This window comes from Echeneis naucrates, chromosome 18 (assembly GCF_900963305.1).
Source record: "Echeneis naucrates chromosome 18, fEcheNa1.1, whole genome shotgun sequence".
Classification (NCBI taxonomy): domain Eukaryota; kingdom Metazoa; phylum Chordata; class Actinopteri; order Carangiformes; family Echeneidae; genus Echeneis; species Echeneis naucrates.
The window spans coordinates 9330742-9353593 of record NC_042528.1 but is presented as its reverse complement, the minus strand read 5'-3'; the positions used below and the strand labels follow the sequence as shown (position 1 = coordinate 9353593).

The following is a 22852-nucleotide window of genomic DNA, read 5'->3' as shown; positions in this document are numbered from 1 at the left end:
GAAGATGAAAAAAGACCAAAACTTTTGTCCTGACACGTGGATTAGGTAAAATGCCCCATATATATAGCCCTTGAAATGTAAGAATTTACTGCTTTTCTGTTTTTATCACATTTAATTAAATGTTTTATTTGTATAAGGAAATAAATTTAGCTGTTCATCACACATTTTTTTGATGTAAACCCATCTGAGAACATTCACCTTACATTTGCTATCTCTCTGAGATGTAATCTGTGTATTTATTTATTTTTTTATTTTTTTTTTCCAGACGTCCATGGACAATAGAAAGAAGCCAGTAGTTTCCTCCAACTCTGGAAAAGTTGTTTTCTCGTCTTTGTCATTCCGCCAGCAGCCAGCTAGGGTCCTGATTATAGAGGCACTGCCACCCTGGTGGTCAGAGACCTGCATGGTGCTCTGCGATGCTCTAGATAACTTCTTATCCCTGGCCTGTTGTCTTGATGGCCCTTGTAGGATACCACTACTCAGCTTGTATGCTATCAGCAGGCAGCAGGAATGTCTACTGCCATTTGTGGTAAGATAATAATAAAAATTATAAATTTTATTTATATGGCACCTTTCAGGTCACCCAAGGTCTCCTAAGATCTCTGCTCATTATAAACTAACATGACCATTAGTGAGTTTTAGATGTGCTGGTGGATTTATTTCTCCATTTACTGTACGGTGAATTAAAATTGCTGCACAACCGCACAACCCTCAATCAAATCCCTATTCTGTACTTAAAAAAAAAATGCATCTGAAACCCAAATCATTAAACTTTAGTGGTGCAAAATTGTAAATTGTTGTAAATTCCCAGATATGTCATAGCACTACCCTATTCAGGTATTTGTTTAGGGTTGTGATAATGTAAGTGTGTACTGAAATATAAAAGACTTAACGTTAATCATATGACAACATTTTGACACATCTCTTAACTTGTTTCTCTTCTCGCATCTTTTTGTCTTTAGCAGGTTCGTGGTAATCTGGCCAGACTGCATTGTTGTGTGGAGGAGCTGAGGTCTCTCCCAGGTGAAGGATGTGTCAGGGGCGCAGCCAGAGGGGCTGAGCTGCTGCGACAGGCAGTGCTGGACAGTCTGCAGCAGTTTAAACAGTACATGAGACACAGCAGCACTGGAAACCAGGCCATCAGTAACACATCTGTGGAGGTGAGTATAGACTCACATGTTTGTGCACTAAGAGCACAAAATGTTCCCCCTTTTTCCTATTTCCAATGAATAGGACATTGAAAGTGAATGTTATCGGAAACTCAACGTTCACTTAGTGTCACAAAGCTTTACTTACAGTTAATGCTTTAAGGTTGCTATCCATAAGGAAACTCCTAAATAACAAAACCTGTTAGTGTAGTCACATTTATACAGGACTAAACACAAGTAAGACAATTTCAGACACCTACTGTGCATTGTCTGCTCCCACAGAAGGTGGACATGCTTTGTCCTGCTTTGCTTTTCTGCATGCAATGCTTTGTCCATGCTTTGTTCACTCAAGCACTAAGCGGAGTGTATTTTGACTACATTCACACCACAAGCATTAGTGCCCAGCTCATTTTGTTTTGTGACTCCTGCATGCACATAATTCTGATTAATTTTGATTTAGCTTGACATAAAAGTCGCATTGAAATCAAATACAAGTGGCATGGCTCATAAGACTGAGGTTTCATTTCAAAAAATCTGACCTGTATTTGATTTAGAACCACATATGAAAGTGGCCCAAATCCGATTTGAAAAGATCAGATTCCATATGATGTTTGCCGATCGCACTGTCATTAAACAATCAGATCTGGATCACACACAGGGAAAAAATCTGATTTGGGACTATGTGAACAAAGCCTTTGTGGTAGTTTCACAAACCATTTTGATGAAAGTTTAGAGCTAATTCTCATTTAGCAAAACTACCAACACACATCATAGCCGACATCTTGTGAAAACTGGGACTGACCCAGTTCTCTTACCCCGTAGAACAAAGCAGCTACCTAGCTAGAGCAACAGAGATACAGGTTGATGATAATGGCTGTACTGTCTCATTGGTTATATTGAAATAAAAATTAAGGAAATCAGAAAAGATAAGGGTAATAAAAGTGATTTACTTAACTTTACTGATGTACAGCCTTATGACCTGGCAGCCTGACAATTTTTCCTCATCCACATAATGTGAGGCCACAACACATACTACTTTGTCAGTGTTGTACATCTTGATTGATTATGAAGTCATTTCCTCCAAGCAATCTGTTCTTATCTCTTTATAACCGCCTCTGTAGCTCTAGACTAGCCTTGACTGAATAGATCCCTTTTGATATTCAAGCTTTGTACCTCACATGAATGTAGTGAAGAGGCTCCAATTATACCTGTTTAACAGCCCTCTTCGGGTACAATTCACTGTATTTATAAGCTGCAGAAAATGTAGAAAATTATTAATCAATTCAGCAGGTTTTTAAAGGCTTTAACAGTCAATTTTAGCATCTGAGAATTCTTCATAACTTTTTTTCAGGCAGCCCAATGAAAGCTCATGTACACTTTCACATGTGTCTTGTTCATCTGCTGTGGAGCCACTTGTCTAGACAGAGCTCTAAAACTATCATCAGAAAAGCCTCAGTAGTTCTTGGTGTTTTCCTGCTAGAATATCCAATCAGCTATCACTTCTGAGAGTCAAATTCTTTCAGTGTACAACATTTTTGAACAAAATCCTGGTGTAATCTGTTTCTACTCCCCTGAACAGCCCATCATTATAAGTGAAGTAGATGGAATTGTTGACATCAATAAAAAAAAAAATCATAGCAACAACTTATCACATTCAATTTAATTATTAATTATTTTCCGTGTTGTGTAACTGCAAGCCTGCCTTGATGTCAGTAAATTACATTAAGGGGAAAGGGGACATTTGATAATATTACTGAAAGAACCTAATATGTTTAATTTAAATGTGGGGACATATGGGAGCCAGTTGAGGAATGAGCCAGTCACTGCCCTTTGTGTTAACTCTAACCAATGTTTCCTCAGGATGCAAGGCTCTGAGTTGTTATTGAGGATCTCTCAATCCAGCCAGCTTCATTGGAAATTTCTGGACAGATGATTATACTAAGACCCGCTTTTTCTGACAGCAGTAGATATGAATAGCACTATTAGGAGTCAGAACGACACTCTGTGTCTGTCTGTGTGTGTGTGTGTGTGTGTGTGTGTGTGTGTGTGTGTGTGTGTGTGTGTGTGTGTGTGTGTGTGTGTGTGTGTGTGTGTGTGTGTGTGTGTGTGTGTGTGTGTGTGTGTGTGTGTGTGTGTGTGTGTGTGTTTATCCGGCTTCAGCAACAGATTGCACTTCAAGTTTAACAGCAGGAAGCAGATATCAGATCCCATCAATAATCACATTATAATCATCATTTACTGCCACTGTTGATGTAATTCTCTCAGCTGCTTCACATCTGATGAAGAAAGATGAATTCAAATGTAGAGATGAACGGATATAGATATCTTTTGGTTAAATGTTCTACAGAAGTCTTCTGAAAATGAAAACTTTCTGGATTACTGAAAAAAAAAATTGTTCTTTACAAGGAGTATTTACTCAGTAATTGCTCAGATACAAGCTACAAGCTTTACAATTATTGATCATACATCAGCAGGGCCAGGCAGCATGGCAGCGGCATAGTGGTTAACACTGTTAACAAGAAGAAGGTTGCGGGTTCGGTTCCCGGGCCTTTCTGTACGCTGTTTGCATGTTCTCCCTGTACTCCAGTTTCTTCTCACCGTCCAAGGACTTGAATGTTCAGGTTGATTGGTGACTCTAAATTGCCCGTAGGTCTGAGTGTGTGTAGTTGGTCACCTCTGTATGTCTCTGTGTGTTGGCTCAGCGATGGACTGGCAAGTTGTCCAAAGTGTACCCCACCCTCACAAAATGTGAGCTGGGAATGGCTCCAGTGTCCCCCCGCTACCCAGAAACAGAAAGTTGTTAAAAAAAAATGAATGAGTGAGTGACATCAGCAGGGCTGTGAACGCTGGGTGTTTTAACACGAAGTGAGATAGTGTAATGTTGAACTTGTTCTTACATTTTAACATATGATATAAACTTCTCTGTGGAAGAGAGGGACTAGGATACCAATTATTGGTTGCCTACTTTGTATTTCATTTAGTCACTGTGATTTACTGACTGTCAAGACTCGAACCTCAGAGACATTACAGTCTGAGCCAAGGAATGCTTTGTTGTGGTTATTTAGTGGCTCCAACTTCTGCAGATGTGACAGCTTGTTACATAAATTTTATCTTTAATGATGGTGGAACAATTCGAAAGTCAGCTTCTGGGGAAAATCTGCAGGGAGAGACATCAATTTGGACTAATAACAAAACAATTAGAATTGATAGAACTTGCTTTGTGTGTGGAGTTGTCATGATGACTTGGCTCCATGAATTATTCATCTTATCTGCACAAATTAAAACAATCATACAAGTCAGTAAATAAAACACACACCATCTCTACGGCTACTGGCCAAAATTTTGGTGAGGTGATTTGCGTTTAACATAACTTTCATAGGATTCCCAGATGTTTGGAAGGCTACTCCCTTTTAGTCTGTTGCAACGGTGCAGTCAGGATTTCCCTGTGTGAAAGCTCCATGTAGGCTGAGATGCTAGACTTGTTTTAGTTTGATTTAATGTTACCTGAATAATTTTTGTCACTTTGCTTACAGAAGTGCTGTTTTCTCTCCTCCAGGTTACTGTTATGACCAGCCAGCCAGGGAAAGACATTGTCCGCCATTTGGAGTTAGGCCTCAAAGATGCTGACCTAGTGTCACTGAAGAGGCTCCTGGTTGTACAGGTCCAGTGTACCGGGGACTGGGGCCAGGACACTTCTTCATCTGAAGACATATACACAAGGGCTGAAGGTAGTAAGCATAATTACAACACAGACACAATCACAAGGTTATACCAGACTGGAGAGAGCAGGAAAGCCAAACAAAGCTCTTATGCTGGCTTTCATGTAACAATCTGACACATTTAGTACACTTGCTGCAAGGCTGGAACAGTAACGCACTCAAACTGTTATCAGTACAGGAGCATTAATACACACAGTCAAGCAATTTGGAGTGTTGAGGTCTGTTATCTATTTCCCAAGCAGACTTTACTCCCCCTCCCTTGTGCCTTCTTAATCATCCTCAGTTGAGCTTTGTAGCCCATTTATTACGCTGTATCCACAGTTTGCTACAGACCTCCACTTAAAACTGGAGATGCATGACACAATTTATGGAACTTGGCCAAAAGCCAAATATTTGCTAATCCTCTCAGAGAGCATCATTCAAAATGATATGCCATTCTTCGTAATTACACGAAGGTTCAAGTGGTGTGGTCTGAGTAAGTAGAGAGCGCATTGAAGATTGGATGGAAATGAAGGGGATTGAAAGCAGAGAGGGAAAGTCAGAAATCAATTGAGACAAACACAGAGGGCAGAGAGAAGAGGGAAAAAAAACAAGTTTAAGAGAAAGGGGTGTGGTTAGCGCAAGCCTAAAGTCTTGCTTTGTAAAAAATCAAAAAAGAAAAATCAGCATCTGAGAAATGTATTCAATGGTGATAAATAGTTACTGAATGAGTGAGTGCAACTTTGTTTTCTCAGAAGAGTTGGAAAATTGATGGCAACAATGTTGAGAGTCTCAGTTCATTTAACAGAAATATGTTAGTTATGTAATCTTCTGTAATAATCCTAATCCTATGTTCGCATTTATTTCTACATATACAAGGTGAAATGTGACAGATTCATCTCTCAGTAAACTATGGCCCCAGGAGTGGTTTTTCAAAACCTTGGTTGCTTCTTTATAAATTTACAGTTCATGTGGCATTCATCAAACCCTTATCCTGAAATATATTCTTGCTGTTTTGTAAGGTACCACACAACACATAATGGTTGCTAGATTATGGGATATATAGGAATATGTCAGGCATATACTGTTAAACGGGATGCCCAGATTTTCTTAGTAGCATAATGCAACAAATAAACAAGTAAGTAAAGTGCATTTTCAAATATTTATTCATAAGAATATGGTGTTGTGTTTAACTCAACTTCAGTGCAAGTTAACGGAGTCCTTTGTATAAATATTGTATTCATCGATTAGTCTGAAGGGCATTTGCTTTCTTCTCTCTTTAGTGTTTAAGATAAAAGCAGTTGCTCAACAGAGCAATATTCGGAGCCTTGGAGACATCGTTTTGTAGTAACCGCAGTTTGATGATTGTGAGGTTGAAACCCTTTTAGCTGTTGTGATGCCAGTGGGAACAGATGAGTTTGTTCTTCTATGGTGTTGTTTTCACAGAAGTGTTAATAGTATGAGTGCTTTAACATTGTGACCCTGCAGGCTCCACCCTCTTAATAATGTTAACACTCTCCAGCCACAAAATTTATGTCCCACATAAAGCTCTTTTATTAAAATGTCTATCCACAATGGAGTTTTACTCAGTGTTTGTGCTACTGAAACCCCAGATTGTCTTTACTGTGTTAGCTTCACAGAAATGATGGATGTTTTTATAACGACTGTGGCGCACTGTTGTCAGTCTGAATATGCATCCTCCTGTGTTTTCTGTCAGCATCAATTTCTCAGCTTCTCCTGATACTTTTTTTTGTTGTTTTTGTTTAGTGTGACACTATACAACAAAAACTGATTTAAAAAGGTGACAAAACAACCAGGTCTTGTGATACAAACATATAAATATATATATAAAAACCAGTGTCCTGTATGTACAGAGTGTGATAGTTTAGGCTCATCGCAATAAAAACTCCAAGATTTTAATGATGTTTTGTAAGACTTAGCCAAGACAGGAAAGGGAATGGGGTCAGAATAGCATCCGAGAGCTCGAGTGACCTTAGAGTTCATCTGGCTGAAAACTAAAGAAGGCTTAAATCAAAGAATTTAACTGCCAATAGGGATTTTATAGCAACTTACTGGATGTTCAAGAATGTCCTAAATTGTGTTTCAAGGTATTTTGGCACCTCAAGCTACAAGTTAAATCAAAGTGAAAGTGAAGTTTACTGTGTTTAAAAAAAAAAAAAAAAACATCTGCTGAAGGCAGATCTCCTCTATTGATTATCAGAGTTTTTATAATTTAATGACCCCGAGGGTCCTTGCAACTAATCAGCCATAGGATTTGTAAAAGCACATTGTAAATTATGCTGTGAAAAGGGACAATGAAGCAATATATCAAGTCTGAAATGCTGAACTTGGGAAGCGATGTTGATTCTGGGAATGCTCTAGCTCCTGGATGTCTTGTGGAATCTTAATCGTGTCCGTGTGTGGAGGATGGTGGGCGGGAATGTTCAGCGAGAGGGATCACAGCAAACATGTCTTTCTTGACACCACAGTATTTATTTTAGCTGTGCCTGTGTGTGTCCATAGTGTGCAATATATTATAGGAAGTGGGCGGGGTTTTCGTACTGAACTAAGAGCAAAAGTCATGAGTAAATGTTTCATTATCTCTCTCTTAGTTCTACAGTATCATTTCTCATTGTCTTATCACACAGCAGGAAAAGAGGTCAAGGCTCTTGTCTAGAAGAAAGATGCAGTATTGAAAAATTTGGTGTGTGTGTGTGTGTTAAATTCAATAGAAATTAACACAGTTCTGTGCAGCTGCCTAATGGAAACCAGTAAGAGAACAATTGTGCAAATTGTGAAAGTGGGCAATTGAGAAGCACAATATTTCAAAATTAGCTTTCTTTTAGCAGCAGTGTAGCGGTGAGGTCTCTGTGCATATATGCTAATTTTGTTGTTCGTTTGTATGTGTACACACACACACACATACATATATGCACAGACAAGTTTGACATATTAGGACCACAGATATTCGTGGAATGTGTAAATATTAAGGTTGGTCATCATTTAAGCAAATTGTTTGGGGTTAGGGGAAGGTTAGGTAACAAGGGAACGTATGTATCAGTTGGTCCTCACAAGCAAATATCTGACAGTCAACGCCCTGATAAGCATCCTGTTTTTGCTGAAACTCATCCTCATCCTGAAATCCCAGGTCTGCTCAGTAATTATAGAGCTGAGCAGAAAGAAGAAGTTTCAAAATGGGTCAGATAGTGAGAGAGAGGGAACAGCGAGAGGAGCCGTGCAAAACAGGGATGATTATGGTACCAGTGGCTTTGGTTTTTATCCTCACAGCTGAACTGCCAATTTTCTGACTGAAACTGAGGCAACAAGTTATTCCACCCAAGGGAATATGGGTAGTTACTGACATCTCCATTGTTTAGCCTGAGCATAGCTGTAGCATATTTTAATTACTACTACTTAAGAAAAACCAGTTAAAAATATACTGCGGATGAATAGGATTTACGATGCACTTCAATAATTTTCTCCCTTTAGACAAGAAAATTATGTAAATAAGTCCTTTTGTCTGTTTCCACCACTTCTCTGTTTGTTTTTGTTTCATTACAAGGAAATGATACATAGTTATGTAGTTATGGTGTCCATGTGCGTGTGCAATCTGTTCCACATAGAAAAGCTATTTCACCAACTTCCATTCAAGCTTGATTTACGAATCATAATGTATAATGCTGATTTGGCGTGACACAGGCAGGAAATTTTTTTTGGGTCAAAGAAAATGTGTTACTTTTGCAAAACCATCGTCAGCACTAGAGGAAACACACTGTGATAGACAGGTAGCTTTGGCAGCAGAAAAATATATGCACATCAACACCCTGTAGAGCAGCTGCAGTAATAGAATACTACCGTCTTCCTGTCTTTAAACACCTGGGTCTTGTCCCCAGAGCTGCATCTCTCTGAGCCAGCTTAAATCCAAACAATACAAAACAGACTCCACCAAAAGAGATTATCTTCCTTTATAAAATGAGTACTACTTCAATATCCCCTGGTAAGAATCTTTCTGCAAACTCCAGTTTGGTTTTATCACACGCCAATATTATAATGTAATCAGCACCAGTGGCAATATTGGGGAATAAACCCAGGACCTCACACCTGCAAAGCATGCACTCTACCACTGAGCTACCTCCCCTGGCTGCACTATGTAAATCATACTGAGAATCTGACACTAAGAGACAGGCAGTTACTACTCAGAGCCTCCAACAAAGCTCTTTGGATCAGAAACTTCTCCATATGTGACTAAAGAGCACAAAATAGTTTCACTGAGTAGCATGTTTTATTCACATTTAGAACAATTTATCTTCCTTTCTCTGGATGAAATCTGCAGTCGCTCAACTCATTGGAAATGGATGCACTTATCTGAAGTGGAAATTAAGCTGTTAGCATGAGACAAATGAAGTAGATATCTTTCAAAGTTGATATCTTGCACAAGTATCACAGTATGATCCATAGCAGCAACACACTTGACATACTGCTTTTAAACTCCTTTGATGGGATTGTAGTGCAGTGTTGTTCGATATCTCAGTAGCTGCAGGACTTGTGTCAGATTGTAATTCAGAAAAGCAGCATCATCAGCCAACATTCATGAGAGCGTTACCTAATGAAGGCCTAAGGATTGAATCATCTTTATAGCAGTGATGGAACAGTCAACTGGAGTCTTGTTTTCTATTCAAATCAACATTGTTTGATCCCAGAAGTATTTAAATTTTTATTTATTAAACCCAGGAGATTGGGTTAGGGCAATGGTTCTCAAACTTTTTTGGTCATTCCCCATTTTGAACAAGTGGGGATTTTCAAGCCCCACTTGACCCTGTCGCCTGTCGTTGTTTTTGCACTTTAGTCCCAGGTTACATTTTTCTCCCGGTCTCATAATGCTCATTAATCATTTTAGCCATTAATTATTACTTTGCTTGCGTGTGGGAGTTTTGTTTAGAGTAAATTATCTTTGTCAATAAAGAAAAGCATTTACAATAAAATAGGCATGAAATTGAAAATTTCCTCCTGTTTGTCGTGCCCCACACTTTGAGAAGCACTGGGTTAGGGGTTGTTTTTGGCTTATTTGCTTATTTGTTTTTCACTGCCACTTTTGGCAATGATTGGCCAGGTTTGTTTTTATTTTGTACAACTGTCTGTGTTTCAACGTTCAGCCACACAAACCACCTCCATTCTTGCAGCAGTAAGAGATGTGTGCCTCAAAAGAAGGAAGAGGAGGTGTGTGACTAAAAAATTAAACCATAACATATATTTTGATTTCAGAGCTCTCCTCCACTTCACGTTTTTGAATTTGAATTGAATAGAAGCAATCCCATATGTGACTGTGCTTTTATTTTTTGTACTTTTGTGTAAATATGTTGTTGTTATTGATTTTTCCACAGTCAGTTTCAATCAAAATGAGCTTGTGTATTTGGTGTTCTAACCCTTTGCCATTCTGTTTAAAATTCAGTCTTCAGTATTCAGTATGAAAATCTCAAAAATCTCTTCAAGTGGTTACAACAGCCTGTTTCCTTGTCATCATATTCTGACAATTGCACATTTAAGTAGTTTTGCTCCCTCTTACGTCACTTCTCAGTTTTGTCAGAGCATTTAATTCATTTAAATTCTTAGTTTGCAAATCCCTCTCATGGTGACACGGTCTTTCTATCCACATATATTTAGCCCTAAATCCAGCTTTCAAGTGACAATCTTGACTTCTTTCAACAGCAGACACAGCAGAAGTGTGTTTTTGAAATTGCTTGTAGAGGCTGTGCATTATCCCTTTATTGATCTGTCTTCCATCTATCCACCCATGTGTCTCACATCAATAACCTCTTTTATTGCTTCTCCAGTTTAGAGCCAAGCCAAACTAGACAGAAAACCCTTATTCACAGAAAGGAAATGTGCTGCAGGTAGGACTCATTAACACTGAACTACATGCGTCTATATTTTTTTTATTTACTGTACTTCAGCTCATAAAATCTAAAGAAGCTTAAAACTCAAAGTTGGAGATGCTGGGGATTGATCCCAGGACCTCATACATGCGAAGCATGCGCTCTACCACTGAGCTACATCCCCATAGTCTTCACCCACCAACAAATCGCTGTGTATTTGAGTTTATCTAAGCCAAGTGAAACTACAGCAGCATTCATGACATGTTCTTCCTAAAATCATCCTTGATTTACGTGAATTGAGAAATTACAGATTCTTAAAGCAGATATGTGTATCATCTGAGGCAAAATCTTTTGTCTCCTATTGTTATTATGAATGTTTTGCACTTCCCAACCTCTGCTCCATTTTCAAAATATAAATGCAATGTGTTTGTTATGTGACTGCACACATCAACCTGACTCACTCCTTTTTGTAGTAATATTCAATAATATTCTGATATTGAAAATGTTTAATGTCACCTAGAATGGATGATTTTGTCAATTAAACATTTTATCAAGTGAAAGTTAAACACCTTTTTCTTGGGCTGGCAAATCACATGAGGATCACTGTCATGATGTCTCTGAAGCCATTCTCCTTTGAGAGCAACTGAACTTCACTTCATGTTCATTACTACATCTACAATCACAACAAAACCAGAAATTCTTTATTTCCATGTATGTTATTAAGGCAACAGAATTCTGAATAAGACTAAGGAGAAATTAATGAATAGCTCTTCCTCATCATTCAGAAAGATTATAAGATACTTTGGAAAAGCTGGAATACCAGGAATGCATGCGTTTGATTGGTGACTAAAAGAGTTCATTGAGCGGCATTACTGGTGAAGGTAACTCATCCCTTATTTGTTCTTCTGGCCACTCCGAGCTGTCTGTCTCTATAAGCAAACTCATGTATTGGGTGCCTTTGTCTGCTTTTTGTAGCTTTTGCTCCTGCTTATTCGTGTTTGTTTGCTTGCAAACATGGTGTAAATAAGTGACTCATCAATATCTCTATTTGCACCTTTTCCTTGTGTGTGTGTGTGTGTGTGGTCCTTACAAACATGATTTTCCGGTATAATTTTCACTTTTCTTTTAATCATACCCTGCTTCACAGGATCTGCCGTGCTCCATCAAAGCATAACTGAGAGATGACAAATCTTTCCCCTCTCCTTCCTTTCTCTCAAGTCCCTTAATTGCTTTCTCCTCCTCCTCCACTTCCATTTCCTTCTTTTCCTACTTCTCTTTTTTAGAAGAAAAAGAAAAGAAACACTCTGCTATCGCTCCAAGTTTCACTCTCCTCCCCTGTACTTTGCAGACATCCTGTGAAATATCACATTTCCTGTCTGTCTTTTATCTTGTTCTCACTGTAACTCCTTTGTATTACCATTGGTTTATGAAGTATTAACCTAGATTTATTGTACCCCTCTGCCTTAACCACTTTAAATTTTCAAGAAGTGAGGCTGCTTAGATTAAAAGCCAGCCCCATTAAATAATATGCTACTAGCAGTGAAATGCTGCAAGAATTTGCAAAGTCTTTAAAACATACACTACCACTCAAAAATTTGGACACACTTTCTCCTTTGAACGAATAGGAAAACGTTTAACTGGTAGTGTACATACAGCTCTTTTTGTTTAGAAGTTCTTCTGCTAATTTGCCTCTTTCAGAAGACTTAAGCCGTTCCCACACCACACACAGTTGGATCAACACACATTTCACAAAAGCAAGAAAAGTGACTCTGAAAAAGCTGTGCATGTTGAAAGGAGGTTTATAATCCACTAACCTGTGGAGGAATTATAATTATAAGTGTAAACCAAGACTTTATCCTGACGTCTTACAATGAGCCTTATTTCTTATATACCTTTACACCAATTACGTTGTACGTTTTAATGTGACTTCAGAATGATTAAAAGTAGTTTTCATACTCACATGTAGGTTGGTTTTTGTGTGTATTACTGTACGGATATAATGTGTCGGTAGATGCATGCAGACACTTATCTGAAGTGAAAATGAAACCTGAACTTAGAGTGACACAATTGAAATAGATATCTTTCAAAGTTGTCTTAGTGCCAAACACAAGCTGCCAAGGTCAGGACTGTTAACACATCTGTGTGACATTAGCAAAGCAACAAGTCATTATACAAATGGAGGCTGGCATCACTTTTATTGCCAGAATAAGAAACCTGTTAGTCCCACACTGAGAAATAGGTGGTTGTCCTCATATCCTGTGCACAATTTTCTTCATCTAGCAAGATGATCTTGTTTCTATGTCGGTTAGTTTCCATTTACCTCTTACAATCTTTTATCATATGCTAGGTTTCAGGTCTTCAGTGGCACCGTCCTCATGTTTTCTTAGTTTTTATTATTTGCACAAAAAACAATTGGTAGTCTAAGAAAAAGCCATGTAGTAAAAGATGGAAGAATAGGAGAAATAGAAGAAAAGGCCTCTGCAGACCGAGAATGATTCACAGCTATTAAACACCTCGTGAGTGTTGTTAGACTCTCTTCCCTTCACTCTTTGTAGACCTGTCCCTCCCTGCCACTAAAGCTGCTCTGTCAGTCACATCTATCTTCTGCCTTCATCCCCTCTCTAACCAAAGTAACAGGATTGGAGGCTGAAAATTGTATTTCTATGTTTGAAGGTCATAGGTATCATGACTGCTGCTGTTTGATTGAAGGCAAGGCAAGGTTTTCTGTCTTTTTCTTTGGCAGCAGTTTTTATGAGGCCTATGGATCAAATAGGAGAATCAAGCTCTTCAAGCCATCTAACCTGACCTGATGATGGGGAAATAAGGGCACACGGTGCCTCACCTGTTAGAGTGCATACTTTAAGGACTTTTTGTCATATCCACAGGGCCCTGGGTTGATGCAGGTTATCCCCCCTCTCTCTGTCTGATACTCCTGTCTCACTCTATAGTGACTAAAATAATAAAGGTGACAAAATAAGAAAGTAAAGAATGGCAGAATGGAAAAATCCCTTACATAACTCAACTGCACCTCCTAATATATATGAACATACAACTAAAAATGTGCTGAATGTTTGGTTTTTTTTATTTCATTACTTTTATTGCAAAAAGACACAAATGAGATTGTTTTATCAGCACAACAGAGTAATTAAACTCATCCTTCCAATTTCTGTGTTAGTTTGCCTGTGGTTAGTTTATATCATCTTTCTCTCTCATCTTTGCTTTCAAGCCACTGAAGGAAATCAAGGTCACTCTGGAGTCTCAGCCCTACTCTATTTTGTTTCTTGTCTTATTTTCCTCTAAGAAACATATGCCCATAGTTCTGCTTATTTTGGGAGACATTTGAGGACATTAAGAGCCAGGTCAAGATGTTTTGGAGTGAATTTTATTGATTTTGTTATAACTTGGATAAATTAATGCATTTTCCTTTTCATACTTCCTGGTTTTATCTCCTTTCTCTGTAACCCTCTTCTCTCTTCCATAAATTCAGTCTGCCAGGATCTTCTCATCCTCTGTCCTCTTGTCTTTTTCAAGTGCTTCAAAGAAGTCATCCAGCTGCCATCCTCGTGTCTCTGTGTCCTTCCCCTCCACCAAACCCTTTCCTATTTCTCCATTCTGCTTGAAATCAAGCTGTTGATCTGCTGATGTTGCTTGGCTCTTTCCCTGCTGCCTGAACCCATTATAACATGATTTATGTTGCACCCTGTCTCCCTCCCCTATCCTGCTTTTCATTTGTTTTTGTTTTTTAAGCAGTTTAGGAGTCCAAATTAAAAGCAGGAACATGGAGGGACTTGATGTTGGTTAATTTATTAGCCAACATTTCACAGACTTAAATTTTCCACAAATAATTTGCCATAAAATTCCCCTTTGTGACCTTCTCTCAGCTATTTGTCACCCCGTTTCTTTCTCTGGTCCTGCTCTTCAGCAGTGACAGCCAAATGATAGCAGTGCTGTTGTTGGCCCGTTGTCCTTTTCAAGTGTCTGTCTGCTTCAATTGTCTCCATGACCACGTAGCTCGAACTGATGTGACTGCAGGGCAATTAGGTCATAAAGCCACTGGTATGTCGAGTGCTGTGTGTTTCTGACACGATGATCAATGTCCTGCTTGTCACAGTCTAAAACTACATCAATGAGCTATTCATCGTTAGTGCTGTGATAGACAAGGACAGTGTGCGTGCTGTCAGTGTTGGTGATGGATACAAAAGGGATGTCTGTGCTTCCTTCATGCTACTGAACACTTTGAAGTTTGTGTCAGTGGCGTGCATGAGATTGAAATTAGTATTGCTTCATCTCAATGTTAAATTCACACAATGATGCCAAGTAACAATATTTTTATTTGTATTAGATATTGGGAGTGTTTTTTTGTTAATGGTATGAAAGGAAATTGTGGATATTGACAATAAATCAAATGTGTTTCTGATAAGGTAACGTAAAAACACTGTTCAGTAGTCAGTTTCACCAGCCATCAAAACCAATGATGGTAAAACCTACAAGAACAACACCCAAAGATCAAAAATCAAGAGCTCTAAGGAAGAAAGGAATGGGAAAATAGAAGGCGATAGGGGAAAAAAAAAACCCACAATGAAATTATTACAAAAATTAAAAACACCAACTATGAATCCAACGAGTATTTCAAGGGCCAGGTGAGGACTTCAAAGTAGTTTTCTAAAGTCTAAAGTCAGGGGGATTCCCACCCTTACAGAGCACAGTGTCCATTATCTGTCAGCTGACGCATATCTAAATGAATGAGGGAAAACAGGATTGTAGTGTGGTGTTTTGCTTCCTCTTCATATAGTGCATTAGCTAACTGTCACTGATTACCCCTCACAAGCTAACCATGCACTCTGCCTAATGCACAGAGAGAAAAGAGTCATTACTGATTGTTAGCGAGGGCTGGACAGAGAGAATGGAGCCTTAGAGAAAGAGCTAAAAAGAGGATCCTTAGAGCTAGTTACAGAAGTTACAGAAATCAGGGAATTTGTATCTCTTCTATATAGATATATAAAATTGTATAATTTCAACCTCCAACCTGTCAAGCAAAAATTGTACATAACTGGTCATAGAGGCTGAAATAAACAAAGATCCTCTGATATCCATATTACCACATTAGGATGAGCTGGTTTCAAAAAGCATTCAGATTTACTTAAATCCAAGCCATAATACCAAATCACCCAAAGTACATCTGACTGACTCGTTTCCAGTTCCTCTGCAATTCTGTTGCCCCAAACTCCCCGTTCAGTTCAGACAACTTTATTTATCCTGAAAAAGGCAATTCAGTTTCACTGTCTATTCAGTACATGTATACAACTCACAGATGACATTCATACCTCATCGGTTTAACTGTTCACATCAGGTGTCATCCGTGAGACATCAGCATTTGGACAAGGTATGTATCCCAAAACAAAATTAAAGCCAACACCTCTGATTTATTTGGTGATTAGAGGAGATCAAATTATCAGCCAAAAACATGACTTCAACTTTATTTATATGGTAATTAGATTATGGAGCTGTTTTGTTTTACAGGCAGCAAAGGGCCTCACATTGATATATGCAAAAACATTTTCTGCAGTTTGGTAATGAAAAGATTTGCAATTGTTTAGTTTACTCAATAAAATGTGACAAGCAAGATCAGAGTAGCTTGCTGTTTGAGAATAGTGAATAGTGAATTGTGTTTGTTTTTGTTTTTTATATTCAAGATGAATTTGAATTTGAAACACAAATTACCGTCACTACTTTCTGGAAACAGGATCTAACTTAAGCTTCTCTGAAAACATCATTATGTTAACGAAAAGAACATGTCCTCAGGGAAAACTGCCATTTTTACATTTCACTGAATCAATTGGGCTTCAAGGTTATTTGTGCGTGTATGGAGATGAATCACGAATAACAAATCTCAGCTATTCAGCAGCACCACAACATTGTGGTGTCATCTAAAACAGAAGCTGAAATGGGTGTTTTTTATCTGAGGTGTAACCTATCATTGGGAAATAAATGATTCAGCTTTTTAAGAGAAGGATTCAGATCATTGAACAGGCGTAACCTCAGTTGAAATCCTAACTGTCTTAACTGTTTTAACCGTTGTGGTCACAAAAGGCCTAACAGTCATCGTTGTGAGCTCAAGGGTAAAACCAATGACAATGTGTTGGTGTTGGTGGTTGTGCTGTTTTGCTTAAACCTGAAGATTGGCAAGAGAATTGACAAGTGACTTCCCCAAAAGCATGAGCTTTCCCTACTTGCACTTCAGCCATGAATGTTATCATTATGAATGAAATTAAAATGAAAAATCATATTACACTGCATGATTCAGCCTCCATATTGTTATGGGCCAGAAGGGGGCTGCCAACATGTTTTTCCCATGACTGGAAAAGTTGAGCTGAAATTAACAATGAGATATCCCAACTGATCATTTTAGAGGTAACTGTTAACAAATGGTCATAACAGCATCAAGTATGTGAAACGTTTACAGAGTTTATTTTGGATTGTGTGTGTGAGACTTATCTCAGCATGTGTGCCACATTTCATCTACTTTCCTGTTCGCTCACGCACATATGCAGAGGACATGCTAATAAGATTCAAGAACACAGTTAGACTTGTAGATCAGAGAGAAGGGTCACGCAGTCTGACTCATAATTTATTAGATTCTTAATCTTTCACACTGACAGAGCAGAGATAAAGGAAACAGAAAAAAGCATGAAACATGGAGAGATGGAGCAGGAAGGGACGAATGATCGCATATAATTGATTTTTTTATATCTTGCATACCCACAGTAAACACACACTTAATGAACTCGGCAAGGATTGAGAGGGAGAGACATCTGTAGGAGGATTGAGCAGGGTAAACAAGTCCTTCACGGATGCAGATAAGCTTTCTGGTGAGATTCAGAGACTTAAGTTCTTTGCATTCTTACTGAACACACATCAGGGGTAACTACTCTCAATTAACCCCCTCAGTGGATAATGGTTCCCTCTGTGAAAAGCATTATGACACAAAGACATGCACGCCTACACATACACATGCACATAAAATGGACTGTCCTGAGTTATTTATGCTGCCGTGAAAAGCTTTCTCTTTCACATACACGGATGCGTCCATGGTCTAATTACAAGCATTTCCATCGCTGTGGTCCATCATCCTTCACCTACCACTCCCATCCATTCCTTCTCATCTTCCTCTCTCTCTGTCCTGGTCTTGATCCTCCTGATTTATGTTTTCTGCCCTTCCTCTCTCAGCACAAACTCCCATTACTCTCCCTCTTTTACTTGTCTCTCTCTACCACATTCTCCATTCCACCCACCCAGACATAAAAGAGAGTGGCGATCGATTTGCTTCAACCTTTTTTCTCCATATTTGTCGATTTCAAGGATTCAACTGATCTCGGGCAGCATAGCAGTTAGCGCTGTGGCCTCACAATAAGAAGCTTGTGGGTTTGGTTCCCGGGCCTAGGGCTGTTCTCTGCAGGTTTTGTCTTGGTATTTTGGTTTCCTCCCACTGTCCAAAAACATGCATGTTTAGGTTGAAGTTAGAGGTTGTGACTCTAAAATTGCCTGCTGTTGTAAGTGCTAGTGTGAATGGTTGTTCATATTTGTCTATCTCTGTATGTTGCCTCTGTGATGGACTGGTGACCTGTCTAAAGTGTACCCTGCCCTTGCCCATTGTGAGCTGGGATTGACTTCAGCACCCCATGCCAACTGGAAATGGATAAGCTTTAGAAGTTGAATTAACTCTCTCCAAAAATCTCTCTGTTCCAATTTCCATAAAGGCCAGAGTACGCTTTTACTTTTCTCCTAATGCATTTTATGTATATCTCTGTTTCTACTTTTGCATCTCTTTCTACAATTGTTTTGTGTTATTTGTGTTATTGAATTATTCTAGGCCTCTTTTCCAACTTTTCACTTCTTCTCTGCTGTTGCACTGTATATTCTGACAGCATGCTTTTACTAGTATACAGAAGGATGTAGGTCTATATAAAGTCCTGATCCCAATATTGAAAGAGAAAGAGCAATGTGGCCTGTGTCATGAATGAAAGCAAAGAATGTTGACTCAACCGTAAATTGTATCCTGAAAGTGCCGTTAGTACCGTAATCTTCCCTGGTTCTCTGTCAGCCTTCATCCTTCCTGTCTTCATCCAGCAGGGATAAGACCAAAAGTGTCCATCAGCAGAAAAGTAGCAAACATAATTCTTTCCCCACAGTTGAAGTACTTATTTCTAGATGAGGCACTTTTGGAAACTTTGGCCCAGAACCAAAAATAGCTTTTGTACTGTAGCTTTCCCTGATGGATGAAAAAAAGCAATGACATATCTTATTCTAGGAATTTAAATTTCATTTTCACCCTAAAATTTCCTGGCTGTGGAAGTTTAAATACTTAGCCTATTCTCCATCCATCTTCTCTGCTCTTTCTCTCGCCTTTCAGTCAGGCCCTGATCCTCTCCTCTCCCTCTAGTCCCGTTTGTTATCTCCCAAGGAGTCATTAACTATTAAACACCAGAGAGAGGGAACAGGGGGAGTAAGGTTTGTGTGTGCAATAATGAATGGACACTGGGAGATGAGAAGATGGGAGAAAGAAGCAGGAGGGTGGGGGTGGACCATAGGGTCTCATTCTCTGTGCTGTAATAGTAAGTAGAAATCAGTGGGAACTGACACGACAGCAAGTTTAGTTCATTCTGTTTTCTGGGATAAAACACGACATTACTAAAATAAACTAAAGCAGAGCAAAAGGCAGGCTGCTGCTCCTGTGTATCTTGGATTTTCTGGGGGAAAAAATCCTTTCAGGAAATCCGTGTCAGGTCATCCCATCTAGATAATCTGTGGATGATCCAGAGACGGTGAAGCATTCAAATGTCAACAAGTTCAGTCTTCAGTCACTGAAGCCACAGCTGCTTAAAATGTATTGAATGTTGCTTCCCTCTAGTGGTCAAAAAGGTAATTTGTTGAAAAGTAAAAAAATATATACAAATCTGAAACGTTATTTGTTAAATGTTGAATAATTCAAGTCAGGAAATCTGGTCTGCCTGCATCTATCTGTATTTATGTTTCCATGTGCCTATGAATAGACTGTCTGATGTTGGGGACAGAGGTCGACCTTCAGCTGGTGCAAAACAGTGCGTTTGCCATGGAAACGGTGCTGAAGACATGGCTTCAAGAGCAGAGTGGGGAAAGGGAGAATCTCCACCTCCTTCTGCCGAGTCACACAGACAGTCCCATTCCAGGTAAAATACAGTATACACGCACGCACGCACGCATGCACGCATGCACACATAGTTTGTCCCCAAGTTCATTATCATCATGATCCAGGTCCAGAATAAGAAGCTAAGCAAGTCACTTTGTACTGTCTGATATTAATGATATTTGTCCACTGTACAGTGTGTGTAAAGTGTGACATGCAGGAGCGTCTTTTAAGTCCCGCCCTCATTGGCCTGACCCCCGATCTGGGAGTAAAGACTGAGAGCATCCAGAACTTCCTGCCTGCCGTTAAGGTGTCAGCCAATCAAAGCTCACCGCCACAAAGACTGAAAGTCATCAAGTAAGACAGTGGGCAGACGGATTGCAGCTTCTTACTTTTGACTAAATAACAAGAAATAATAACTTATATACAATAAATCAAAACCAATACTTTTTAACCTCTTTTACATAAGTCATAAGAAAAGTTAAAGTGTAGTGTATGGTTGGTATAAGATTTTTATTAATGGGTCTTTGTTAAATAGTCATGTAGGAGTTAAAAATAGCCAACAGTCCTTTCTCTTTTTTTTTGGGGGGGGGGGGGGGGGGGGGGGGCTGTTGGGAGAAAGCAAGATGGCTGTGCACATGATCATGTGTTTTTTTTCTCCAGAGGCCATGTGTGTAATGTAGTTTGTATTCAGCCTATGAATGGCGCCATTCTGATGGCAGGGAATAGTGAAATATTTCTCAGATGAAACTCACCAGCAGCACATCAGAGTTTGCTTTGTTCTGTTGGCGTCGTCTGCTCTGGTGCTGGAAAACACTCAAAACATCCAGAGTCAAATACAGAGAAAGGAGAAAATGGAAAAATAAAAAGACAGTGACAGAAAACATGAGAAGCATACACAAAAATATAAATTGGGAAACGTTGTGTAACAATGAATTGCACACAGAAGACTAATAATAGAAAGCAGGACTCAGCCACATTAGCTTTTTCATCCTTCCTTATTTGCATTGGTTTTACATTTTCAGGAGCTGCAGTGAGATGTTGTGTCTGTGTGTGAATGTCTTTTGCATATGTGTCAGTATGAAAGTTGTTATGCTGCATATGTGCACTTTCCATAGTGAAGATTATTATTTATAGCAATGACATTTCAGTAAAGTTGGAGGACAATTTCCCTTCCATAGGGCTGACATCATTCTTTATTTCATGTTTGCAAATTGGCGTTTTCAATAATGACATCACCAAAGCCACAAAACAACACCTCTGTCCTTCATTCTTGGTCTGAATGCTGACCAACTTGTTTGTGGGCCACAAATATATGTGCACGCACACGTGTGTTACAGGGTGCTGCGGGCAGATGGAGTTTGTGAGAGTGTGTTGTACGGCCTGCCACTGGTTATCCGCCCCACCATCTGCTGGCAGCTGGACTGGGATGAAATGGAGACCAACCACAACTTGTTCCACGCTCTCTGTCACATTCTAAGGGTATGTTTTTGTGTTTCACCTTCATCTGGGATTTGACATTTCTGATTTTTGCCAAAGAAAGTTGCAAAAATAACAGTTAACCACAACCGACACCAAAATGATTACATCACCCTTGATGTCTTTTGATCGTTCCTGGATATGATTTCATTCTTCCAATCCATGTGTGTGTTTACATAATGCAAATCATTTATTTTACCATTTAACAAACTGGTACTGGGATGCCATGAGTAATGTTTCTAGTAAATGAGTAAGTTTTGCTCTTACATGAGCAAAACTACATGACCAAATTGTTGGATTTACAAGATAAAAGGTTATCATACAACCTCTGAATTGTTCTTCTTCAGAGGACAAACATGACAGTTGCATTACAAAACAGACCAAGCTGGTTAGCATGCGACCTTCAGTAGAAGGAATGAAGAGATAGAAATAGAAGCAAAACTATTCTCGTCATCGGCGTAGCTAAGGTGGCACGTAAAAGTATTAAAAAAGAGCAAATGAAATGGTATAATATATAAACATTTATGATATAGAATATACAATATACAGTCAAATATAAAAGTAAAACAAACATGATTTCATTAATATAAATCAGGTCTGACAAAGTGAAAGCTTTATCACGGTACACCCTTCTTTCTCTGACTGACTCATCTCTGCAGCACAAACGAACAACAGTGTTTGATACGAGATTCGTTTCTGCCTGTTTCAGAGTCGAGACTTGTTCCTGCTGCTGCAGGTTGAACCTGTCCAGAAGTCCACAGCTGGGGGGTCAGGTCCGTGTGTGTGTTTATGTGTGTTCATGTGCCTGTGTGTGTGCACTCATGTGCCCTTTGTATATTTGTACAACACAGGTGTGTATTCTCACTTCATCCTCCAGCCATCCCCGTCCCTCTCCCTCCTCCTGAAGCCTGTGGTCTCCAGAGAGCTGCTGCTGCCCTGCTCACTGCCTGTCTCAACTAAGGACCCTGCACCTGATGCCATGCAGATGGTGCAGGTTAGGTCATATTTGTTTGTTAGAAACTAAATGAATAAATAGACAGAGGTTTTGATAACTCAAAAGCAGAAACAGATGAGTTTTAATCCGAATCTGTTACCTCTTTAAAACTAAAGTCCAACAGTTAGAGGTTAGTTGGATAAAAAAGTGTTCAAGATGTTCCTTTGAACTAGTGTGTGTGCTATTGATGGATGTAGATTATTGCATATAGATTTATATAGATATTTTTCATGTTGGAAATTGTTTTGGTTAAAATTACTAGATCATCGCTCTAAATTGTCTAAATTGTTGTCATATATTTTACAAATTTCCCAGCAGTGGAAACGTAAGAATGTGCTGGTTGGCTTTGTCAGGGTTGTCTCACGCAGCTGGATGAGGAGTTTGTGTTCAACCCTCTTTCTCTGAGCAGTAACCTTTACCAGCACCTCAGGAGAAGAGGCCTTCTCTCACAACCACGATACCCGTACAGGTGAGAGACTCCAGGCTTCAGGTCAGTG

The 22852-nt window shown here is 39.1% G+C and overlaps 1 protein-coding gene and 1 non-coding gene across 2 annotated transcripts; one reads left to right on the top strand and one right to left on the bottom strand.

The window, feature by feature from the left end:
* The first annotated feature begins 271 nt into the window (after positions 1-271).
* m1ap (meiosis 1 associated protein) lies at positions 272-22828 on the top strand. The gene is made up of 11 exons (XM_029526952.1): positions 272-529; positions 963-1160; positions 4705-4816; positions 8603-8631; positions 18821-18881; positions 19770-19925; positions 20080-20239; positions 21223-21364; positions 22071-22134; positions 22213-22355; positions 22709-22828. Exons 1-11 carry the CDS (start codon positions 272-274, stop codon positions 22826-22828), a joined length of 1443 nt encoding a protein of 480 aa, XP_029382812.1.
* trnaa-cgc (transfer RNA alanine (anticodon CGC)) lies at positions 10832-10903 on the bottom strand. Its single transcript has one exon. It is a non-coding gene; the product is annotated as a tRNA-Ala (tRNA).
* Positions 22829-22852: the final 24 nt, after the last annotated feature.

What these genes read in the sequence shown, in the direction of transcription:
- m1ap (XM_029526952.1), top strand. Translation starts at nt 272, where the DNA reads ATGGACAATAGAAAGAAGCCAGTAGTTTCCTCCAACTCTGGAAAAGTT. An exon ending in AAACACACTGTGATAGACAG is followed by an intron (nt 8,632 to 18,820) that starts GTAGCTTTGGCA and finishes GTTCTCTGTCAG; the next exon opens with CCTTCATCCTTCCTGTCTTC. An exon ending in ATGCCATGCAGATGGTGCAG is followed by an intron (nt 22,356 to 22,708) that starts GTTAGGTCATAT and finishes TGGCTTTGTCAG; the next exon opens with GGTTGTCTCACGCAGCTGGA.